General features: G+C 36.5%; 1 protein-coding gene across 1 annotated transcript in view; it reads left to right on the top strand.

Annotated features, from left to right (window-relative positions):
• Positions 1-24189, top strand: part of GPATCH2 (G-patch domain containing 2) — a 263500-nt gene that overhangs the window by 177448 nt on the left and 61863 nt on the right. The window contains exon 7 of the mRNA XM_043962791.1: positions 5905-5944. Coding sequence (XP_043818726.1) covers positions 5905-5944 — 40 coding nt within the window. The remainder of the gene's footprint in view (positions 1-5904; positions 5945-24189) is intronic.

Below are 24189 nucleotides of genomic sequence, written 5' to 3'. Positions count from 1 at the left end.
CTGCTAAATCCCATTATTTCATCACAAGATGCAGGAAAAGCTTTTGACAAAATATAACATTCATTCCTATTTATTAAAAAATCAATAGAGAACATAGGAATAAATGGAGCTTTCCTTAAAATGACATGTATTGGGGGCAGCTAGGTAGTGCAGTGGATAAAGCACCAGCCTTGGATTCAGGAATACCTCAGTTCAAATCCGGCCTCAGACACTTGACACTTATTAGCTGTGTGACCCTGGGCAAGTCACTTAACCCCCGTGCCCCCCCCCCCAAAAAAAAACTTTAACAAAAATGTTTATTAAAAAATTTTTTTTAAATGACATGTATTATATATCTAAAATCATCAGCAAGCATTATCATAAATAGGGATAACTTAGAAGCCTTCCCAGTAAGATCAGGGGTGAAACAAGAATGCCTATTATCACCACTATTATTCAATATTGTACTAGAAATGTAAGATATAACAATAAGAAACAGAAATTAAATAAATTAGAATTGGCAATGAGGAAACACAACTATTACTCTTTGCAGATGATATAATGCATAGAGAATCTTAAAGAATCAACAAAAACTTCTTGAAATGATGAACAACTTTAGCAAAGATGCCAGATATAAAATAAACCCACATAAATCATCAGTATTTCTACATATAACCAACAAAGCCTAGAAGCAAGAGACAGAAAGAGAAATTCCATTTAAAATAAATTCAGACAATATAAGATACTTGGCAGTCTCCCTGACAAGACAAACCCAGGAAGTATATGAACACAATTACAAAACACTTTTCACTCAAATAAAGTCATATTTAAACAAATGAAAAAATATCAGTTGTTCATGTGTAGGCCAAGCCAATATAATAAAAATGATAATTCTACCTAAATTAATTTACTTATTCAGAGCCACACCATTAAGCTACCAAAAATTATTTTTATGAAGCTAAAAAAAATAGTAACAAAATTCATCCGGAAGGACAAAAAGTCCAGAATTTCAAGGGAATTCATAGGGGAAAAATTAAAAAGGAGGTGACCTAGATCTAAAACTATTATAAAGTGGTAATCATCAAAGCAATCTGATAGTGGCTAAGAAATAGAGCAGTGGATCAGTAGAATAGATTAGGTGTGCAAGACAGTAGTAACAGACCATAGTAATCTAGTGTTTGATAAACCCGAAGACCCCAGCTTCTAGAACAAGAACTAAAACTGCTGGGAAAACTGGAAAACGGTATGGCAGAAATGAGGTATAGACCAACATCTTACACAGTATACCAAGATAAGGTCAAAATGAGTACATGCTACTATAAGCAACTTAGAAGAGCAAAGAACAGTTTACCTATCAGATCTATAGAGAAGGAAAGAATTGATGATCAAACAAGAGATAGAGAATTACAAGATATACAATGAATAATTTTGATTATATTAAATTAAAAAGATTTTGCACAAATAAAACCAATGCAACCAAGATTAGAAGAAAAGCAGAAAGCTGGGAAACAGTTTTTACAGCAACTATCTTGGATAAAGGCCCCATTTCTCAAATATATAGGGAACAGAGTCAAATTTATAAAAATACAAGTCATTCTCCAATTGATAAATGATCAAAGGATAAGAACGGTTTTCAGATGAAGAACTCAAAGCTAACTATAGTTGTGAAAAAATGCTCTAAATCACTATTAATTAGGGAAATGCAATTTAAAACAATTCTGAGCTACCACCTCACACCTAATCAGATTGGCTAATATGACAGAAAAGGAAAATGATAAATATTGGAGAAGATGTGGGAAAATTGGAACCCTAATGAACTGTTGGTGGAGCTATGACCCAATGCAACCATTTTGGAGAGCAATTTGGAACTATGCTCAAAGGGCAATCAAACTATGCATACTCTTTGATCCAGCAATACCCCTACTAAGTCTATATCCCAAAGGGTTGATAAAAAGGGGTAAAGGCCTACATTTATAAAAATATTTATAGCAACTCTTTTTGTGGTGGTAAAGAATTGGAAATTGAGGGGATACCCATCAATTAGGGAATGACTGAACAAGTTGTACTATGTGAATGTAATGGAATACTTTTGTGCTATGAGAAATTACGAGTAGGCAGATTTCAGAAAAAGCTGGGAAGATTTATATGAACTAAGGCAAAGTGAATTGAGCAGAGCCAGGAGAACATTATACACTGTAACAGCAATATCATGTGATAATCAACTATGATTTACTTAGCTCTTATCTCTAATACAGTGATCTTAAACAATTTCAAAAGATTCATGATCAAAAATGCTATCCACATCTGGAGAAAAGAATTAATGGAGTCTGAATGCAGATTGAAAATACTATTTTTAGTTTATTATTTTCATGAGGTTTTTAAATTTTTTAAAATGACTAATAGGGAAATGTTTTACATGGTTGCAAATTTATAACCTATATCAAATTGCTTACTGTATTAGGGAGAGGGAAAGAAAATTTGGAACTCAAAATTTTATTAAAAAGAGTGTTTCAAGAAACAAAATGGAGATAAAACGGGGGAAAGGAAATAACTCCCTATTTGATAAGAATTCTTGGGAAAATGTAAATCATTCTGCAAAAGTTGGTCTTGGATTCACATCTTATATTCACAATAAATTCAAAAGGGATATATTTCCTTAATATTAATTAGAAGATTATATAAATTTCACAGCTTTGGGTAGGAGATGTATTCTTAATGAAACAAAAGAGAGATGGTTACAAGATAACAGATAATTTGGATTACATGAAACTGAAAAGTTCCCACATAAATAACATTAATACTTCTAGGAGATGAAATAAAGTGATTGAATGGGGAAAAATTTGAATCGTTTTTCTCAGATAGGGGTTTTATATTCAAAATATATAAATTACACAAACATATACAGACATACCTGTTTATATATATGTGTTTGTGCATGTGTGTATATATGTTTTATTTATATATAGATATATAGATATATTTTTACACATACACATATTTGGGGGGGGGAAGGAGGGAGAGAGAGAGAAATAGAAGATCATAAGCCATTCCCCGGTAAGTGGTGAAAAGACATGAACAAATAGTTCTCACAAGAATTGCAATCTAATAACAACCACATAAAAATGCTCTATATCACTAATAATAAGAAAGTAGCAGAACAACTCTGGTTTCCTCTCTTAGCAAATTGACAAGTGGGATCATTAATGCTGAAGGGGTTGTAGAGAGAAAGACACAGTAATATATTGGTAGTGGAGCTTCACATTAGTACAGTCATTTTGGAAAGCACTTTGGAATTCTACAAATAAAGTGACTAAAATGTCCATACTTTCTGACTCAGAGATTCCCATCCTAGGCATATAACCCCGAAAGGTCTTTGATTTGAAAAAAGAACCCATATTTACCAAAATATTTACAGTAGGGTTTTGTGGGGTTTTTTTTGTGGTAGCAAAGAAACAAAGTAGTGTGCATCAATTGGGGAGTGGCTAAACAAACGATGATATAGAACTATGTAGAAGCATATGACCTTAGTGTAAGAATAATAAATAAATACAGAGAAGTAGATCTATTTGAACTGATACAGAATGGAAAGATCTATTTGAACTGATACAGAATGAAGTAAGCAAAACCAAGAAATCAATATGTACCACATTTCTGTGACAGTTTAAATGGGAAGGAGAATGAACACAAAATACAAAGAATAAGAATGGTCCTTAAAAAAAAAGAGACTATGAGAGAATACTTCCCCTCACTCCTTTGTAACAGTGGGAAGGTCCACAGTTTCGAAACACTGCATGTATTTTCAGGCCCTTTCTGTGTGTTTTGCTGGGGTGAGAATGGGGGGTGTTCTCCTTTCCTTTTTTTCTTTAAAAAAAAACCTTATATGGCTCTTTAGAAAGGGGCAGGAGAAAGAATACTAGAGCATTTAGGTGATATAAAGACAAAAGGTATCAATAAATAATTTTTTTTTAAATAAAGGGAAATACTCAAACCTGTGAGAATGGTATTAGGGAAGCTAAAGTCCAAAACAAACAAAAAGGGAGGGAGGTGTTTTTTGTCTATTATTGTTGTGAGGAGGGCAAACAATGTTTTATCGGTTAAAACTTAATAACTTCAAAATCTTATAAAAATGAATGTTGAAAACTATGTTTACATGTAACTGGAAAAAATACTATTAAGATTTTTAAGATTAATAATAAATGATATAAAACTTTTTCATTTTCTTTGATTCTCACAACTCCCTATGAGTTCAAAAACATTGTCGTGTAGTTGAAAGGGTGCTGCGTTTAGAATCATTTTGAATCCCAGCTCAAATTATGCCAAACTTCATTTCCTTCTTCAGGAATGCTACCAATAAGGAATTAAGCAACGTTTCACAATATCCTCATAGACAAAGTAGGAGATGTGGGAGATAGGATTGTATTGCTATTTTCAGATTGCATGGTCCTATGAACATAATCCCAGGAAGCACTAGGTTTGGAGTCAGGTTACTTGGATTCAAATCCGACCTCTCTATTATCTGTGTGATCTTAAAAGTCACTTAACCTCTCTGGGATTCAATGTCTTCACCTCTAAAATGAGAGGACTGGGGTGGCTAGGTGGTGCAGTGGATAAAGCACTGGCCTTGGATTCAGGAGTATCTGAGTTCAAATTCGGCCTCAGACACTTGGCACTTACCAGCTGTGTGACCCTGGGCAAGTCACTTAACCCCCATTGCCCCACAGAAAAAAAAATGAATAAAATAAAATGAGAGGACTGGGCAAGATGTCCTTCTAAAGGTTTTTCTATGATCTACAAATCCAGTGGCCATGTTCATGGACCATAGTCCCAACCCAAAAGAATCCCTTCATCCTAATGAAGAATGGTCATCCAATCTTTGCCCGAAGACCTCCATTTTAGGCAGGTTAGCACTTTCCAATTTTGTATTAAACCTTATTATAATTATATCTAAATATCCCTCTTTGCAGTTTGTGCCCATTGCTCCTATTTCTGCCTTCTAGGGCCAATCAAAACTAGTCTAATCCCTCTTCTGCATGACAGCTCTTCACATACTTGGAGACAGCTATCACGTTTTCCTTATGATTATTGAGGTGATATATTCCCAGAATACTCAATCTTGGTCAGAAGCCATAAAAATTAAATTACTCTTATTAATAATTTGTAAGAACCAACATTAAAACCATTTTTGGAGGAGCAAGGCAGTTGGGGTTAAGTGCCTTGCCTAGGGTCACAGAGCTAGTAAGTGTCAAGTGTCTGAGACTGGATTTGAACTCAGATCCTACTGACTCCAGAGCCAGTGCTCTATCTACTGCACCACATAGCTGCCCCAAAACTATCCTTTTGGAGATATGAACCCCACTGCTACCCATGTCTCATTTTGGAAACATACCTTGGATATTTTAAACATAAAAATAGATTTGAATACAGCCTTCCCAAAGAACTAAAAATATGTTCTCTAATTGTGGCATGTTGCCTGCAGTGTTCTTATACACAGTGATAAGTTGTTGGGTATGTGTTTTTTTTTTAATATAGCAGTCAAAAGGTCATAATTTGTAATTATGGTATTATAATTAAATTGTGGTGAATAGCAACATTTGTGTTTCATTTCCAGAACTGATGCATAAAATATTGAAATTTATACAGACTCAATAATTTGTGTTAATACAATTAAGTGGAAGTGTAATCCTCTCACTCATTTTGCTTTAGCAGTTTGAATATTGCTTGGTTATAGACATTTTTACATTTGTAAAAGAAGTAGTATTCCAGAGTTACATAAAATATCCATTAAAATAAAACATAGCTTAAGGCTTCCTTTTCCTGGTAGACACTAAAATACCCAAAAGCACATAGAGGTGGGTCATGTGACAGCTGACAGCATATGTTTTAGTCAAGTTCATGCCTAACCCCTTCTTTTTTTTTCTCCTGTAGTCACTGGTTTAGCCCTGGGGCCAGGACAGAACATGGCCAGGTAAGACTCACTCTGATCAAGAAAGAGTTCACATCATCTAGTTCAAAATTTAACCCTCTCTTTGATCAGCTTTATGAGCATAAAGAACAAATCCTCCCTCTGTTGGTTTTAAATAGAAGAGATTGTGACTTCAACAGCAGTGGAAAAGAAAAATTCTCTTTTGATTAATTCACTTATGGAATGATTCTTAATAAGGATCAGATATAGGTTACCTCAGTAACTGATTTTACCTCAGTGGTAGTTCTTTGGGTCTCAGGTTTTATGAATACTTCATTTTTTTTCAAAAAACAAACTATCAGAAGTAAGTCTTCTGAAGTATAATGCTTGATTTTTCATAACAACATAAGATAGACAACAAATAATTTGAATTTGAATGGGATATAGAAGTATTTTACTTAATTAAGGATACTGTGTATTCTTAGATGGTTTCTTTGGTTACAAAAACACTTATTCATATGCATGATTCTGTAGGAACTAGTTGATAAAGTTGGAACTTGTTATTCAGTTTTAATTGATGGGATACAAAACTAAGTTACCTGTTTTCTTTGTCCCTTGAACATACAGGTTATTAATTAGAAGAAGGCTCATGGAACTTAGGGACAAAGTTAGTAATAAGTTTTCAAATAAATACATTTTTGACTTTTCGTTGTGTTCCAACAAAATACTGTGTTTATTAGATGTTAAGTACCAAGGGAAGATCTAACTTACTTTTATTCACCTTTTGAACTGTTCCCTTTGCCATCAAAAGAAACTGTTTAAAAAAAGTTAAAAACCTTTTGCTTTTTGTTGAAAATCCTTTTTTAAAAGGGGGAGGTGGGAATGCTGAAAAGTATTCTTTAATAATTGTTTAAAGTTTATAAAATCACAGGACATAGATCTTTTAACTTCCATGTCTTATCAACACTTCAAACTCATATATTCCAAAGGGATTTTATTATCTCTCTCCCTAAACTTTCTGACTTCACCATTTCTGTGGCACTACCATGTTCCCAGAGTTGGAGCGGGGGGGGGGGGTTAGGAAATGGGAAACATAAACATTACCATAGAAACATCATGCAGTTTATCATAAAGCAGAATTTTTTGTTTAGGATAAGTCTTGACCTAGGAAATAGCCTTTGTTTTTCCCAAGTTTACTTTGATTTTTATTCTGTTTTTTTATTTTTTTTGTCAATCGTTTCTCCCTTTAAGTTTTATTTTCTCAAATTGCATGGAAATACAAATTTTGACATCAAATTTTTTAAAAAAACCTTTGCATTCCAAATTCTCTTCCTCCTTCCCCCCCCACCAAGATCTCAAGCAATTCAATATAAGCTATACATGAGCAGTCATGCAAAACATTTCCACATTAGCTATGTTGTGAAAGAAAACAGATATAAACAAAACTTCAGATAAAGGAACTAACAAAAAAAAATTATGATTCAGACACCATCAGTTTTCTCTCTGTAGATGGACTGCATTTTTCATAGGATGTTCAGAGTTGTCTTGGATCATTGCATTGCTGAAAATAAGCAAGTCATTCACAGCAGATCACCTTACAGTATTGCTGTTATTTTGTACACAGTACATTTCACATTGCATCAGCTCATGTAGGTCTTTCTGGCTTTTTCTGATAGCATCCTGCTCATCTTTTTTTTTTTTTAATAGTAAACTACATTTATATAGTACTTTAAAGAGAGATTTCCTTACAATAAACCCATGAGGTTGATTCCTACAACAACAGTAATAGATAATATTTATATAGTACCTTATACCTGACAAAGAATTTTCTTCACAATAGCCTAGCAAAGTAAGTACCATACATTTTATCAACATTAATCAGTTCTCATCATCATCAGTCAATCCCCATCTTCATCCAGTCATCATCATTCCATCATTTGATTCTTATTCTAAAATTTTCATAGAGGACATACATCTGACATTAAATGCTAATGGGGGAAATAGCTTTATTTAAAAGATATGCTGACTAAGCTGAAAGATAAGAGCTATAACTTAATACTTATTTTTTCCTTTTTATTCAGATAACAAAATTCAGACCTTCCACCCACCTTTCCAGTCTGGTGATGTCCCAGCATGTACAATACTTGTGATGTTATATTCATCACAGGATTCTTCTGCCAATGGAGGTCAGGTCAGTTTATATTTTCTCCAAAAATGCATGGTTTTCAAAAATGATTTTATACCCTTTGGGAATCATTTAAAGTAATACTAAAAACACCTTATAAATCCATGTGTTTTGGGATAAAATATACCTTGATATCTCCAGGCAGTCTTCTTTCTGCAGAAAAAGATTAATATCTGTATCTGGGGAAAATAGTAAAATCATAAATCAGGGTTTTGTTTACAATCTTATTTTAAAAGATAAACGTTTATTCAAGTTAGACCTTATTTGTTGATGACCCTATATTTTTCCCTTTTAATGTTTCAATAACCACTGCAGGAGAAAAGGAGCAGTGTTGACATGATTTGTCTTGATTTTTGGCCATTCTTGGCCTAATAATACTTTTCATCCCTGGGCAAGTCCTACTATCAAATTTCTCACTCTCTGCTTCTAGACTGCCAAAAATCAGCCGAAAAAGAAAAAAACAAAATTCACTCTTGACATATTTATAACCTCAACTTAGTTTTTGATACCACTTGACATTCTTGCTCTATCCTTCTTGAGTCATTCTTCATATTGACTGTTCCAAAACCTTTCCTTTCTCCTCAAACCCCTAACCACATCTACACACCTTCCTCTATACACACACACACACACACTTACAACAGATGGCTTAGCCCCTTTCTTCTCTGAGAAGTTTGAGACCATCCAACATGAACTCCCTCAACTCCCTACTTCCATTCTTCAAAATGTTACCACAGAATTTCTATTCCTTCTAGTAAAAGAGTTATCCTTACTCTTTGCTGAGGTTATTTCCTTTATCTGTACCACTGATCCCATATTCTTTTTTTGGGGGGGGGGTGCAATGAGGGTTAAGTGACTTGCCCAAGGTCACACAGCTGATAAGTGTCAAGTGTCTAAGGCCAGATTTTGAACTCAGGTCTTTCTGAATCCAGGGCCGGTGCTTTATCCACTGTGTCACCTAGCTGCCCCTGATCCCATATTCTCTTGACCAGAGGTGTCAAACTCGAATCCCAAATGCAGCCATACTACATTAAATTGTAATTGGGATCATTTTTAATAAAATAAATAAAAATCCAATGTTGTTTAGTTATTTTCAGTTGTAACTGACTCTTCACGACCCCATATGGGGTTTTCTTGGCAAAGATACTAGAGTGGTTTGCCATTTTCTTCTCCAGCTCACTTTATAGATGAGGAAGCTGAGGCAAACAGGGTTAAGTGACTTGTCCAGGGTCACATAGCTATTCAGTGACAGAGGCCATATTTGAACTCAGGAAGATGAATCTTTCTGAATCCAGGCCTGGCATTCCATCTACTGTGCCACCTAGCCGTCCTATTAATTGCTAAGTCAATATGTGGCCCAAAGGGATATGTTTCTATTTGAGTTTGACACCATTTCTTTGACTACCCTAAGATTCTCCAATAGTTATACCTTTCTCATGTATCTGCAATATCTCATCTGGCCCCTTCTACCTTTCTTTAAACATGTTCATCTTCCCAATTCTAAAAAAAAAATCCCATTTAGCCTATTTTTGCTACCATCCTGTCTCTTTTCACTGCTAATCCTCTTCAAAAAGCAGTCTATACCCAATTCCTTCTTGTCAACACTCCTCCCTTTCTCCTGTTTCTATTCATAGTGCTTTATTGTGCTGATAGATACCCCTGATGACCTAATTACCAAACCAGTGGTCTTTTTTTCAGTACTCATCCTCCTTGACCTCTTTATAGAATATTTCATTGTTGACCACTCTCTCCTACTTTGCTTCACACTCATCACCCCCTCTTGTTTCACCTCTTAAACATTTAACTGCTTCTGCTCTCTGATTCAGGGACTTTTCCTCTTCCTTGAGAGGAAGGATAACATAATAGAGAGAGTACTGCATTTAGAGGCAGACCTCACACCTCTCTTTAAATTTTGCATCTGATGCTTCTTAGCTCTGTGACCTTGAGTAAATCACTTATACTACTAAGCTTCAGTTTTCTCATCTGTAAAATGGAGAAAATACCTGTAGTACCTCCCTAATGAGCTTGTTATAAGGCTTTATAAGCTTTAAATCACTAATATCTGTTACTATTACTTCTGACTCCTTAAAGGTGGTAGTTCCCCAAAGTCCTGTCCTTTCTCCTCTTCACAGACAGAATTCTAGAGTTAGAAGAGATTTCAATAGCCATTCAGCCTGTGAATGGCCAATCTACTTCCATACTGGAAGTGAATTTTCACTATAATATGCCTGATAAGTAGTCATCCAGGATGTACTTAAAGATCTCCAAACAGGGAACCCACCACTTTCTGAGAGCCATTCCAGTCTTTAGACAGTTCACATTTTTAGGAAGTTCTTTCTGACATCAGGCCTAAATTTGCCCCTTTGTAAATTCTGTCTCTTATTCCTAGTTCTGCCCTATGGGGCCAAACAAAACAAACTTGTTCTCTCTTCTACATAATACCCCTTCAAGTACTTAAACAGAGCTGTCATGTCCCCCCTGAGCCTTCTCTTCTGGCTAAACATCCCTCGTTCCTTCAACTTACCCTCCTATAACATGGACTCAAAGCTATTCTCTGTCCTGATTGCCCTTCTTTGGAAACTCTCCTGCTCATCAGTGTTTGATTTTTTTTGAACTGTGATGCCCAGAACTGAACACAGTATTCTAGATGTGGTCTAACCAGGGTAGAGCACAAAAGAATTCTTATTTCCTTAAGTTAAGCCTCTGTTAATATAACCCAAGACCATTTTAGCTGTTTTGGTGGTGATCTCACACTGCTAACACATCAAGTGTTGAGTCCACTAAAACCCAAAGCACTTTTAATTGACAAATTGCTTTCTGACCTCATAGCCCATACTTTTGAAGTTGATTTTTTTACCCAAGTATAGGACTTTACATTTATCCCTATCACATTTCATCTTATTAAATTCAGCTCAATCTCCTAGCCTGTCAAGATATTTTTAGATCTTGACTGTCATCCATCTTATTAGTATCCCTCCCAGCTTTGTGTCACTTGCAAATTTGATGAGCACATCATCTTTGATAAAGATGTTAAATAGCACAGGACCAAGTACAGATCCCTGGGCCCTTCCACTTCTACCATGTTGACATTGAATGATTAATGACTATTCTGAGTTTAGCCATTCAACCTGTTATGAATCCATCTAATTGTATTACTGGATGCCATCTTTCCATCTTTTCCACAAGAAAAATGTGAGATACCTTATCAAAAACATCATTATAATTTAAGTAAACTATGTCTATGGCATTCCCCTCACTTACCAATTTATTAACCTTGTAAACATAAAAAAAGGAAAATAAAGTTACCGTAGCAACACACTAATCTGGATGAAGCCATGCTGGTTCTCAGTAGTCACTGCTTTCCTTTCTAGATGCTAACTAGCCATCTCTTTCATTCTAGATTTTTCCCTTGAATCAAGGTCAAACTCACTTTCAAACTTTTTTCTCTTCTCTTTTTTGAATTCTGGGACAACATTTAACCTTTCCCAGTCTTATAGTACCTATTCCATTTTCCAGTCTTTCATGTAAGATTGATTACCCCATCCATGGTCTTCCATTGAGAGTAGCGCAGCTGTCTTATCTGCCAGTTCTTTCAGAACCTAAGGACACATACACACACATACACGCTATTCTAATAAGGGAATTGCTATTCGTCAGGCCAATACATGGATTCAAACCTGGAATTGGAATGCAGTAACACTCCAAACCATAAAATATTCAACAGTTTACTAAACCATTAAAAAAAGGATCGATAAAAATATAACATTGATTCAGATGAATGAATCTTCCCTTAGACTCTGGATTTGTCATGATGGCAACATAAGTAAGAGAATTATGTGGATTTTGAAAGCGGTGGGAATTCCATAAAACCCAAGGAAGAGTAACTTCTCATATACTGGGCATTTTATACCTCAGGCAACCAGGAAGCCATGTCAGTTATTCATGTCCTAACCTCCCAGATCATCAATTCTGAAGATGGCCTCCTTGCCTCCTCAAACAGAAATCAGCCCAGGCTATATAAAACAGATGCTATTCCTACCACAGGCAATTAGGGTCTTTCTTACTACCATTTTACCTATCTTTGTTATCAGCTTACATCCTGTTAGCCATTTTAATTCTGGCATTTCCAATTCAGAAGTTGTTCTTGTAAAGGAAAAGAAAATCTAAGAATTATGAAACCCTGCCTTCTGTCTATTATAAGACTATGCCTCATTCATATTTTTCTTCTGTGACCTGCCTTTGTTTCAAACATCTGTACATTTTAAAAAAATTAATTTGGATGGTAAATTCCCTAGGTACCAAATCCATCTCTTTATATAAGCCCCATTTTTTCTCATCAATGGAAGTTTCCGTGTCTTTAGAATTTAATTCTTGTCCATCAGTGATCTCTCCTTGACTGAAATCCCCTGAAACATTTTATTTTGTGATATCCTACTTGTCTTCCTCCAAACCCTTTGAAATATTTTCCAAAATCTAGGGTGTTTCTTTGTCCTCAAAGGGATGTAATAGTAGGTCCCTGGAAGTTATCAGATAAGAAATCTATTAAGATAAAGACTATGTCCAGATTTCCTTTCATTTTCTATTACAGATCCAAGGATGGAGTAAATTTAGTTCCTTCAGGATTCCCTTCATTTCCAACCTAACTACCAATTCCTCCATTTAGAATTAGATCCAGAATAAAATTTCTTTTTTTTTCTTTGTAACAACAATAATTTATTTTATTTTTTTCCAGTTACATGTAAAGGTAGTTTTCAAAATTCATTTTCATAAGATTTAGAGTTCCAAATTTTTCTCCCTCCCTCTCCCTTTTCTCCGCCCATCACAAGAGAGCAATCAATCTGATATAGGTTATATATATATATATATACACACACACACACACATACATATATATGTATATATGTATATATACATATATGTATACATATATGTGTATATATATGTATATATATATACACACACACATATATGTATACATATACACAATCCACAAGTGCTCTTGTGCTTTTTTTTTTTTTGTCTGTGTTCAGTCAATATCAGTTCTTTCTCTGGGAGTGGATAGTACAAATCATAATTAGTCCCTTGAGATTGTCTTGGATCATTTTACTGCTGAGAATAGATAAGTCATTCACAATTGCTCATAGAACAATACTGCTGTCATTGTGCACAATGTCTTCCCAGTTCTGCTCACTTCACTATACATCAGTTCATATTAGTCTTTCTGTGTTTTTCTGGAATCATCCTGCTTGTCATTTCTTATAGCACAATAATATTCCATTACAATCATATACCTCAGCTTCTTCAGTCATTCCCCAATTGGACATTCCTTTGATTTCCAATTCTTAGCCACCACAAAGAGTTGTTAAAAATATTTTTGTACCATTTTCCCCCCTTTTCTCTTTTTCACAATTACTATTATTAACTGTTTCCCTCCCACTTATTCCCTTCCCCATGATATGTACTCTATTATCTATCTTCTTTCACCCTATCCCTCTTCAAAAGGGATTTGCTTCTGACTCTGCCCTCCCTTTTGCCCCTCCTACTTTATCCCCTTCCCCATCTATTTTCCTGCAGGTTTAGATAGATTACTCCACCCAATTGGGTATGTATGTTATTCCTTCCTTGAGCCAATTCTGATGAGATTAAGGTCTTTGAGCCAATTCTAATTAGTGTTAGGCTCATTTACTGTCCTGCTCCTCCCCCATCTCTTCCCCTACTCCATAAGCCCTTTCCTGTTTCTTTCATGTGGGATTTTACCCCATGCTACCTCTGCCCTTCCCCTTCCCCTTCCCCCACTGTATTCCTCTCAGCCCTCAATTTTACCCTAAAGATGTCATCATGGGGCAGCTAGGTGACACAGTGGACAAAGCATCCACCCTGAACCCAGGAGGCCCTAGCCCCAATCTGGCCTCAGACACAAAACACTCACCCCAGGGATGTCACCTAACTTCAACTTTTTATGGTTGTGTAGGGTCTTGTATTTGAAAGTCAAATTAGGTCTTTTCATCACAAATACCTGAAAATCCTCTTTTTCATTGAAGTCCCATTTTTTCCTCTGAAAGATTATACTCAGTTTTGCTGGATATGTGATTCTTGGTTGTAATCCCAATTCTTTTGCTCTCTGGAATATCATATCCCATGCCCTCGAGTCCTTTAATGTAGAAGCTGCTAGATCTTGTGCTATCCTGACTAGGGCTCTACGGTACTTGAATTCTTTCTTTTTGGAAGCTTGCAATATTTACTACTTGGGAGCTCTGGAATTTGGCTATAATATTCCTGGGAGTTTTCCTTTTGGGATCTCTTTCAGGTGATCAGTGCTTTCTTTCAATTTCTATTTTATCTTCTGCTTCTAGAATATCAGGGCGATTTTCCCTGACCATTTCTTGGATCTATTCTCTTTTTTGTTTGGTTTTGTTTTGGTTTTGTTTTGTTTTTTTTCAGAGGCAGTGGGGGTTAAGTGACTTGCCCAGGGTTACACAGCCAGTAAGTGTTAAGTGTCTGAGGCTGGTTTTGAACTCAGGTCCTCCTGACTCCAGGGCCGGTGCTCTATCCACTGCGCCACCTAGCTGCCCCCCTGACAATTTCTTGGAAGAAGATGTCTAAGCTGTTTCCTTGATAATGATTTTCAGGTAGACCAACAATTTTCAAATTATCTCTCCTAGATCTATTTTCCAGGTCAGCAGAAGATATCCAAGAAGATATTTCGCATTGGCCTCTATTTTTTTTGGATTATTTGGATTTGCTTTATTGTGTCTTGGTTTCTCATAAAGTCACTAGCTTCCATTTGTTCAATCCTAATTTTTAGGCAATATCAAAGAGCTTTTGTATTTCCTTTTCCATTTGGCTTTTCAAGCTGTTGACTTTTTTCTCATGTCTTTCCTGCATCATCCTCATTTCTCTTTGATGTTTTCCTCTACCTCTCTAACTCTATCTTCAAAGTCCTTTTTGAGCACCTCTGTGGTCTGAAACCAATTCATATTTTTCTTGGAAGCTTTAGATATTGGGGCCCTGATGTTGCCATCCTCTTCTGAGGGTATACTTCAATCTTTCTTGTCACTAAAGACACTTTCTATGGTCCTCACCTTTCTCTGCGCATCTTGCCTTTTAATTGACTTTTAGCTCCTTAAAGTGGGACGCTGTTTCCAGGCTGCACTGTTCCAAGCTTCAAGGGGTCCCAGGTGGTATGATTTAAGGAGGGGCAGGTTCTTTATTCGCCTGGCCTGTTCCTTGGTCTGTAGATAGCCCCAGGCCAAGTCGCCAACCAACCAGACAGCGAAACTCCATGTGCTGTTGTTGTCAGCTTCGAGGAGCCCATGCCCCTCCTCCATCTGGGCCACTGCTACTCAAGCCTATCTCCTGGTTCCCAGCAGGGGTGAAAAACCCAAGTTCTGCCTCAGCACCAGCAGAGACCCCTATAACCTCCCCCCTGCCAAGGGCTTAGCCCTCTCACCAGACTGAGCTTAGTTCCAGACAACACTGGCGCTGCAGCTGATTCAGAAGCTGTGGGGGTCTCTTTTTCTGGTGAGGTGTTCCTGGGACTAGATCTGTGTCAGTGATACTGTGGAGTTAGCCTCCACTCCTGTCTCAGCACAGCAGCTCCCTCCTTCTGACCTTCAAAGCTGCACTTGGTTGGAAAATGGTCTCAGCACATTCTTCTGTGGATTTTGCTGCTCCAGGAATTGTCCTATGGCATTATTTGGAGAGTTTTTGGAGCAATTGTGTTGTGAGTTTGAGAGCTCACTGCCTTTCTTCCATCATCTTGGCTCCCCAGAATAAAATTTCACTTTGATATTCTCCCATCTTTTGAAGGATAAAATAATCATTAAGGGATGGCAGGAAGTCTTAGCTGTTCTCCTTTATCAAAGATTGTTTCAAAAGATGTCTGTATAATTATAGTCACTCCCCATACCTATTCTTACTCAATTGTGTTAGTGTACCAAATCATAATATATTTTCCAAACTACTCAGCAATTCACGCTTTTCTTTCTTTCTTTTTTTTTTTTTTTAGTGAGGCAGTTGGGGTTAAGTGACTTGCCCAGGGTCACACAGCTAGTAAATGTTAAGTGTCTGAGGCTGAATTTGAACTCAGGTACTCCTGACTTCAGGGCCAGTGCTCTATCCACTGCGCCATCTAGCTGCCCCCTAGCAATTCACTCTTTATGTCCAGGTGATCTGTAGTATACTCTGATGACAAAATTGTTTCTGTTTCACCCTCAATTGATCTTCATCAAAATACTCTCTCTCTCTTTTAAGCTGCCTTGATTTCTTTACGTGAATTATTCCTGTTGTTCAATGATTTCAGTTGTGTTTAACTCTCTGTGACCCCATTTGGTGTTTTTGGCAAAGATACTTGAGTGGTTTGCCATTTCCTTCTCCAGCTCACTTTGCATATGAGGAAACTGAGGCAGGGTTAATTGACTCTCCCAAGATCACACAGCTAGTAAGTGTCTTGAGGCCAGTTTGAACTCAGGAAAATGAGTCAACCTTACTCAAGGCCCTGCACTCTATCCATTGTACCACCTAATTGCCTTACATAAATATACACATACACCTGTTTTACCTATCCTATTTCATTTGAAAAAAGCATATTCATCCAAAGCTATATATTATATCCTAGTACATCTCAGTGATACCAAGGCCAAATTGTTGTGTGTTAAAAATCTCTAGTTTTTGTTGCCTAAATTTTGGACATTTGTGTATAGACATCTAAGGCCAGAGGTTTTACTACTATCTCCACTCTTGGATTTTTGTCTCTTGTGCATTTGTGGCATCTAGGTTGCTTCACTGTAGTTCTCTCTGTGGTGTCTCACTTGGTGGGTATGTGTAGGCAGATTTCTCCCTCGCGCTCCCATTATTTTTTCATTTTAAGTGCTTTTGTATGGATTTTCAAACCACTCAGACAAATATATTTTACTTCGACTTTGTTAACCATACAAGAACACTGGCCAGGAATCTGTCAACTTTCTATTTTCTATTTTAGGTCAAAGTGCAGAAATCCAAACACCATTGTCAGACACCATCTTCTTAGCCAGCTGTTCATTTCCCAAATCATTACTTCTCTTCTTTATTCTTTGGCTTCAATGGGCAACAGCAAGGAAAACAAACCTGTGTCCCCATGGTGTTCATTTTATTACTTTATAATCTCTGACAATATTTTAGGTTCCTTTTGGCATTATTTTTGTGCCCACATGAATAACTGTAAGTGGGGAATAGTCCTCTCTTTTAATAAGGCTTGTGAACAGGGGCAGCTAGGTGGTGCAGTGGATAAAGCACCAGCCCTGGATTCAGGAGTACCTAAGTTCAAAATCGGCCTCAGACTTTTGACACTTACTAGCTGTGTGGTCCTGGGCAACTCACTTAACCCTCATTGCCCTAAATAAATAAACAGACATAAATAAATAAATAAGGCTTTGTGAAGTTCTCTGTTATGTCTTAAATACATATAAAAGGAAGACAACATATTTCTCTACTGTTGTTAATTGGTTAATAAATAAATAGATAAGGAATCACTAAGCACCACTATACTTCTATTCTTCTTTTGACCTTGACTGGATAATTTCTCACTTCAGCAACAACACAGCTGTACCCTGCCTTCTTTTCCCCTTGAATAGGTAAACAACTTGTACCACCACTCCCTCAACCTACTGTATCACTTTTCTTTATTCTCCAATTGTTCTATTGCCTTTTTTTTTTTTTTTTAGTAAGGCAATTGGGGTTAAGTGACTTGCCCAGGGTCACACAGCTAGTAAGTGTTAAGTGTCTGAGGCCGGATTTGAACTCAGGTCCTCCTGACTCCAGAGCTGGTGCTCTATCCACTGCGCCACCTAGCTGCCCCTCTATTGCCTTTTTAAAATTTAGTTTGCCTCTTCCCATAAAATACATTTTCTTGTCCCTCCTCCAATCTTCCCTTTCAGGTCTTTATTTCTAAATTTTCTCTGATCCTGTTCTGTCTTGAACAGAAGCCAATAGTAGAATCTGACCTGAAAGATTGTTCTAATTCAGATTTTCCTCAATTTCACTGAGATTTCTCCAGTTTTTCCTCCACAAATTCAATATCTGATTGCTTCACTAATACATGATTTCCTTTGCTTTCATATTCAGTTCAAGCTGTTCTCTTTTCTTAAGCCTGCTCCTATGGCTTTTCCCCACTATCTCCCTTTTAAATCTCATTTGTTTCTAGAATTTCATTTTTCATCCCTCCTCCAAAGACTCACAAATATTTTTTTTTCCAGTGTTGACTTCTCTTCTGAATTCTTTAAACATGTCTCCAACTGTCTACCCAACAACTGTACAATATATACGTCCCACTAGCACTTCAAACTTCCCATGTCCAAAACTGAATTTAGTAACCTGTCTCTCCCTCTGATTTAACTCTGTTGGTGGGACCACCGCTCATTCCATCTCCTACATTCATAACCTTGAGGTTAAATGAGGGAAATAATACTTGCCCTGCATACTTCATGGAGCAATTATAAGGAAAGTGCAATTGCAGATGTTAAAATGTTATATAATTGTGAGTTACAAAATTATCTGCTGCCTCTGTAGTCTCACTGCCATCACCCTAAGATAGGCCTTTGCTATCACCTGTCTGGATTGTTCTAATAGCCAGTTTGTGTGTCTTCCTGCCTTCATTCTTTTTACCTGCGTTATTTATCCTTTTGATCACAGGAATATAGATCTAGAACTTCTAAATGCCCTTATTATATTATGTTATATATTATGGTTGTGTTTATCTGTCTACAATGCTGTAAAGTACATGAAAGCAGGGACAGTACCTTATATAAACTTCGCATGTGCTTGGCACTTGGCATCGTGCTAGGCACACAGTTGGTGCCTGATATTTCTTGAATGAAATTGTTTATTATTGAGTTAACAAGTAAGTATACAAAAGTATTGACCAAGTCTAGGTCTTTACTATAAATGCAAGATCATGCATATATACAAAACATTTCTATTTATCGTCAGCAACAGCCTTAATCATAATTTCTCATTTCAAACAAATGAGAACTTTAACTCAAATTCTGGTTGCTTAATTTAATATTTTTTCCCTTTGTCACTGTTAAACTGTGGGCATAACGACAATGAAAACAGTATCTATGAAGAGGCAAAGTTCTCCCCAAACTATGCTAAATACTGTAGATAATATCAAAGAAATATGAGGACTTACATATCTAAGCAACTAAATGGTATAGTAGTTGGAGTACTCCGCTTTGAATCAGGAAAATTAGTTCAAATCCTCCCTTAAATATTTACTAGCTGTATGACCCTGGACAAGACTCAACCTCTCAGCCTCAGTTCCCTCATCTTTAAAGTGAGGATAATAAGCACTTAATTCACAAGGTTGCTGTGAGGATCAAATGAGATAACACGTTAAACACTTTGTAGACTTTAAAGTGCTATATAACTACAATCTGTTATAATAATCATTATTACTAGTACTTGTCACATACCCTACAGTAAAGCCAAACTGAGCTTAACATTCTCTAAACATACAAGAAGATCTTCATTCACACTAGCCTCTACACCTGGAATGCCCTCCCCTCCCCATCTGCACCTGTTGAAAATCTGTCTTCATACTGAGCTCAAACATCACCGTCTCCATGAAGTGACTAGAACTAATCTTGAATAAAGACATATATTGTTTGCTTAACATATTTCTAAGTGACACATACATAAAGTGCTTTGCAAAACTTAAAGCTCTATATAAATTCTATTACTGCAAAGGGATAACTAACATGTTGGATAAAAGAGTCAGGATCTAAAAATACTTCAGCAAGTTAAGTCTATTGGGTCAGGCCTAATACAACAGGGATAAATGTAAAGCCTGTGCTTGTGTTTAAGAAATCAATATCATAACATTCTAAGTCTAAGATGGGGAGAGATTTGGTTCTGAAACAGTTCATCTGAAAAAGATTTAGGATTTTAAAGAACCTGGAAGTTCAAAATGAATCAATAAGTGGCATGATGCTCCTCACCCCCCCCCCCCCAAAAAAAAAAAAAAAACAACCTTAAACTAAGGTAATATTTGACAATATTAAGAGACCAGAAGTACTTCCCAGGTGTATAAGAGTGGTAATCCTGCCTTACTCTGCCGTAATCAGACCACACGTAGAGCACCATATTCAGTTCCGGGTGCCACATTTTAGGAAGGACATTGATCAAAACTATAAGCATTTATTGAGTAGTTACTACGTGCCAGGTACTCATAAGAAAACAAAGCAAAAAAAATGAAACAGTTCTGCCTTTGTGGAACTTACTTTCTATCAAGGAAAGCAACATAATGGAAAAATAAGTATATAAAGAATATGTAAAATAATAATAATAATAACAAGTGATTTGAGGTTGGAAGCCATTAAGATGCAGTCGCACCAGAGAACACTTCTTATAGAAAATAGTGCTTGAGCTGCTTAGTCTAAAAGAAAGAAGGCATTCTAAGTGGTAGAAATGAGGAAAAAGCACATTCCAGACATGGGAACAGCCAATGCAAAGACACAGAGAAAGAAAATAAAATATCATGTGTGAGGACCAGCAAAAATACAAGTTTTGCTGCTCCATAGTGTGTGGAAAGATTGGTCATAGCAAAATTGCAAAGACCTTTAAATGCCAAACAAAAGTTTATATTTTATCTTAAGGGCAGAAGGGAACCATTGGAGCTTATTGAATAGGTGAGTTACATAGTCAGACCTTTTCTTTATGAAAAATCTATTTGGTATCTAAATGAAACATGGATTAGAAAAGGGAAAGACTTGGCGCAGCTAGGTGGCGCAGTGGATAGAGCACCGGCCCTGGAGTCAGGATTACCTGAGTTCAAATCCGGCCTCAGACACTTAATACTTACTAGCTGTGTGACCCTAGGCAAGTCACTTAACCTCAATTGCCTCACTTAAAAAAAAAACAAAAAAACAAAGAAAAGGGAAAGACTTGATGTAGGAAAACAGAATAGAAGCTTATTGTAATTGTCCAAGTTAGTGATGAAGGCCTTAAATAATCTAGTAGCTTTGTGAGTAAAGAATAAGTGACGGATGAAAGAGATGTTGTGGAGTTAGAAACAACACTTGACAATAGTCAAATATGTTGGATATATGAGAGATGGGGAACAGGTGTGAGAGTGAGAAGTTGATGACACCAGGGTTTCAAACCTGGGTGACAGGAAGGGTGATTGTGAATTGGAAGGCAATAGGGATATTTGGAATAGAGGAAGGTTTGGGGGTAAAGATAAAGAGTTATATTTTGAACATATTAAGTTTGAAATGCCTTTTGGACATCCAATTTGTTCTGCAGTTAAGCAGTCTAGACCATGTCTAGGTATATAGATCTGGGAGTCTTCTGCAAAAAGATGATAATTAAGTTCATGAAAGCTGATGAGTTCCCCAAGCAAGAGAGTATAAAGAGAAGAGAACCCAAGACTGGGGTACACCCATTGTTAGGCAGCATATTGTATATGAGGAACTAGCAAAATAGATTAAGAAGAAAAAGTCAGAAGGATAGGAGAACCAAGAAAGGACAGTGTCTCAAAATCCAGTGAAAAAAAGAGCATCTATAAGAAGAGGATGATCAATATTGTAGAATACTTCAGAGCTTAAGAATAAGAAAAGGCTATAAGATTTGACAATGAAGAGATCATTAGTAATGTTGCTGAGAGTAATTTCTGTTGGGTGATGAGGTCAAAAACCAGATTGAAGAGTTATGAAGTGAATGAAAGAAGAGGAAGTTTAGGCAAAGTGTATAAACAGCACTTTGTAGGAAATTGGCAGTAAAAAGGAGAGAAATAGAATGACAGCTTAAGGGAATGGTATGGCCAGAATCAGACAGGATTCTAAGCAACAAAAGGAACTGATAGATATATGAAGAAAGATCATTATGGGGACAATCTGTTGGAAATGATGGGAGGGGATAGGATCAGATTAGGAGGGCCTCTGGATTATGCATTCCATATGATCTGCTGCATCATGTTTTCATTACCAAGCTGTTTAGGGGTACACAGATGCTTTGTTATTTTGATAGAATTTGATCCATCAGTCCTGTGAAACACAAGTTTTCTTTTTCAACTAAATTCACCATTTTATTGAATTGACCTAGTCAGTTCCAGGAGGAAGGGAAGAAGGGGGAGAAGGAAAGAGGAAGGGAAGGGAAGGGGAAGGGGAAGGGGAGGGGAAGGGAAGAGGAAGGGGAGGGGAAGGGAAGGGGAAGGGGAGGGGAAGGAAAGGGAAGGAAAGGAAAGGAAAGGGATCAATTTCTATTATATGCAGAGCACTAGGGATACATGTCAAGGAGTTCACCTTCTAATGAGTGAAATAGCACATATAGGAGAAGGTCATTGATCTGAAAGTCAGGACTTCTAGGCTCTTTTTTTTTTTTTTTTTTTTTTTTGGTGAGGCAATTGGGGTTGAGTGACTTGCCCAGGGTCACACAGCTAGTAAGTGTTAAGTGTCTGAGGCCGGATTTGAACTCAGGTACTCCTGACTCCAGGGCTGATGCTCTATCCACTGCGCCACCTAGCTGCCCCTTCTAGGTTCTCCTTTACTGCTCTGCCACTGTTAGCTGTGTGGCAATGGCCAAATCACTTAACCACTCTGAGCCTCAGTTTCCTCAACTATACAATGGGAATAATACTATCTGTTCTGTTTATATTACAGAAATGTTGTAAGGATCAGATGAAATAATATGTGGGAAAGCAGTTGGAAAACTTTAAAGTACTATACAAATGTAATGTAAGCCACTCTATCTTATCTGTATCTTCCTCACATATTTAAATTGTCCTAGTTTTTGTATTAATTATCATAATAGGTTGCAATGAAATTCTTTGCCAGTCTGTCTTAAAAAAGAAATAAGCATTTTCAGGCTACTCTTAAGGGAAACATTTGGGGTTAGCCCAACAAACTAGACATTTAAAGTAAGAAGCATTTCAAGACACCTTAGAAATGCTATTTGTAGTTAGTCATTTTTCAGTCAGATCACTCTAAAATTACCTCACTTATAACACTGACAATACAGGAGTAGAGTGAAGAAGAAAACCACTTAGGGGGAAAAAGGATGACTTAAATCATTAGAAAATTTTTAAAGTTGTTTAAACTAACTGGAACTGCCTTCTAAATCAGTGGTCGTGGCTTGATTCTTTTTTAATTGTTTTTATGGCCTCATGACCTTTTATACTTAGTTATTGAAAAATGTTAGGACATGATGTGCATCCATGCCTGGTTTCTTTTATTCTCTTTATCCCTTAGCAAAATTTTCACCTTTTTTCTTTTTTAAAATTACTTTTAAGGGCAGCTAGGTGGTGCAGTGGATGGAGCACCAGCCCTGGAGTCAGGAGTACCTGAGTTCAAATCCAGCCTCATACACTTAACACTTACTAGCTATGTGACCCTGGGCAAGTCACTTAACCCCAATTGCCTCACTAAAAAAAAAAAAAATTACTTTTAAAATAGGATTAAAATTCAGTCCTATATAACTCTCTTTAGATTTATCATATGCAGTCTGTATTTTTCCATAGGTTTGATTTTAAAGATTTCAAATAAAATACTGATAAATTCAATTCAACCCAATAAACAGCTATTAAGCAACTGCTATATTCAAGGAACCACATTAGGCACGGAAAATCAAGAAAATTTTTGAATGAGTGTTTGACACAAATGTATTAAATAAGAAAATGTCATTATCAACCATTTAGTCATACTCTAAAGTCATCAAAATCAGAAGACTTCGGGGGAAACTGTGTGTGTGTGTGTGTGTGTGTGTGTGTGTGTGTGTGTGTGTCCTCTAGTTGCATTATTTGATGAAGAAATGCCAACTTGTTTAAATGCAGCCACATAGTACTGATATTGAAGAACATTCAGCTATCAACTTTTTCATAATTGGACATTTCACCATTAGTTAGAGAATCCCATTCTTTTTCAAAATATTTCACTTTGGTTTTTTTGCTCTTAATACATATGCAGGACTGCAAGTCAGGGTTAAAACATTTCTATTCTTATTCATCAGAATGTTATTCTCCTTACCACTATTGTGATGGAGTAAGGTTTTTGTTGAAATACCAAATTGCCTGTGTCACATATGGTTGTCTCCCCCCCCCAAAAAAAAATGACACTATATATGGAAGTGACAAAGGAATTGACAGTTACCT

The sequence above is a fragment of the Dromiciops gliroides genome, chromosome 4 (assembly GCF_019393635.1).
Source record: "Dromiciops gliroides isolate mDroGli1 chromosome 4, mDroGli1.pri, whole genome shotgun sequence".
NCBI lineage: Eukaryota > Metazoa > Chordata > Mammalia > Microbiotheria > Microbiotheriidae > Dromiciops > Dromiciops gliroides.
Note: the sequence above shows the minus strand (reverse complement) of the source record. Positions and strands in the feature narration are given on the sequence as shown.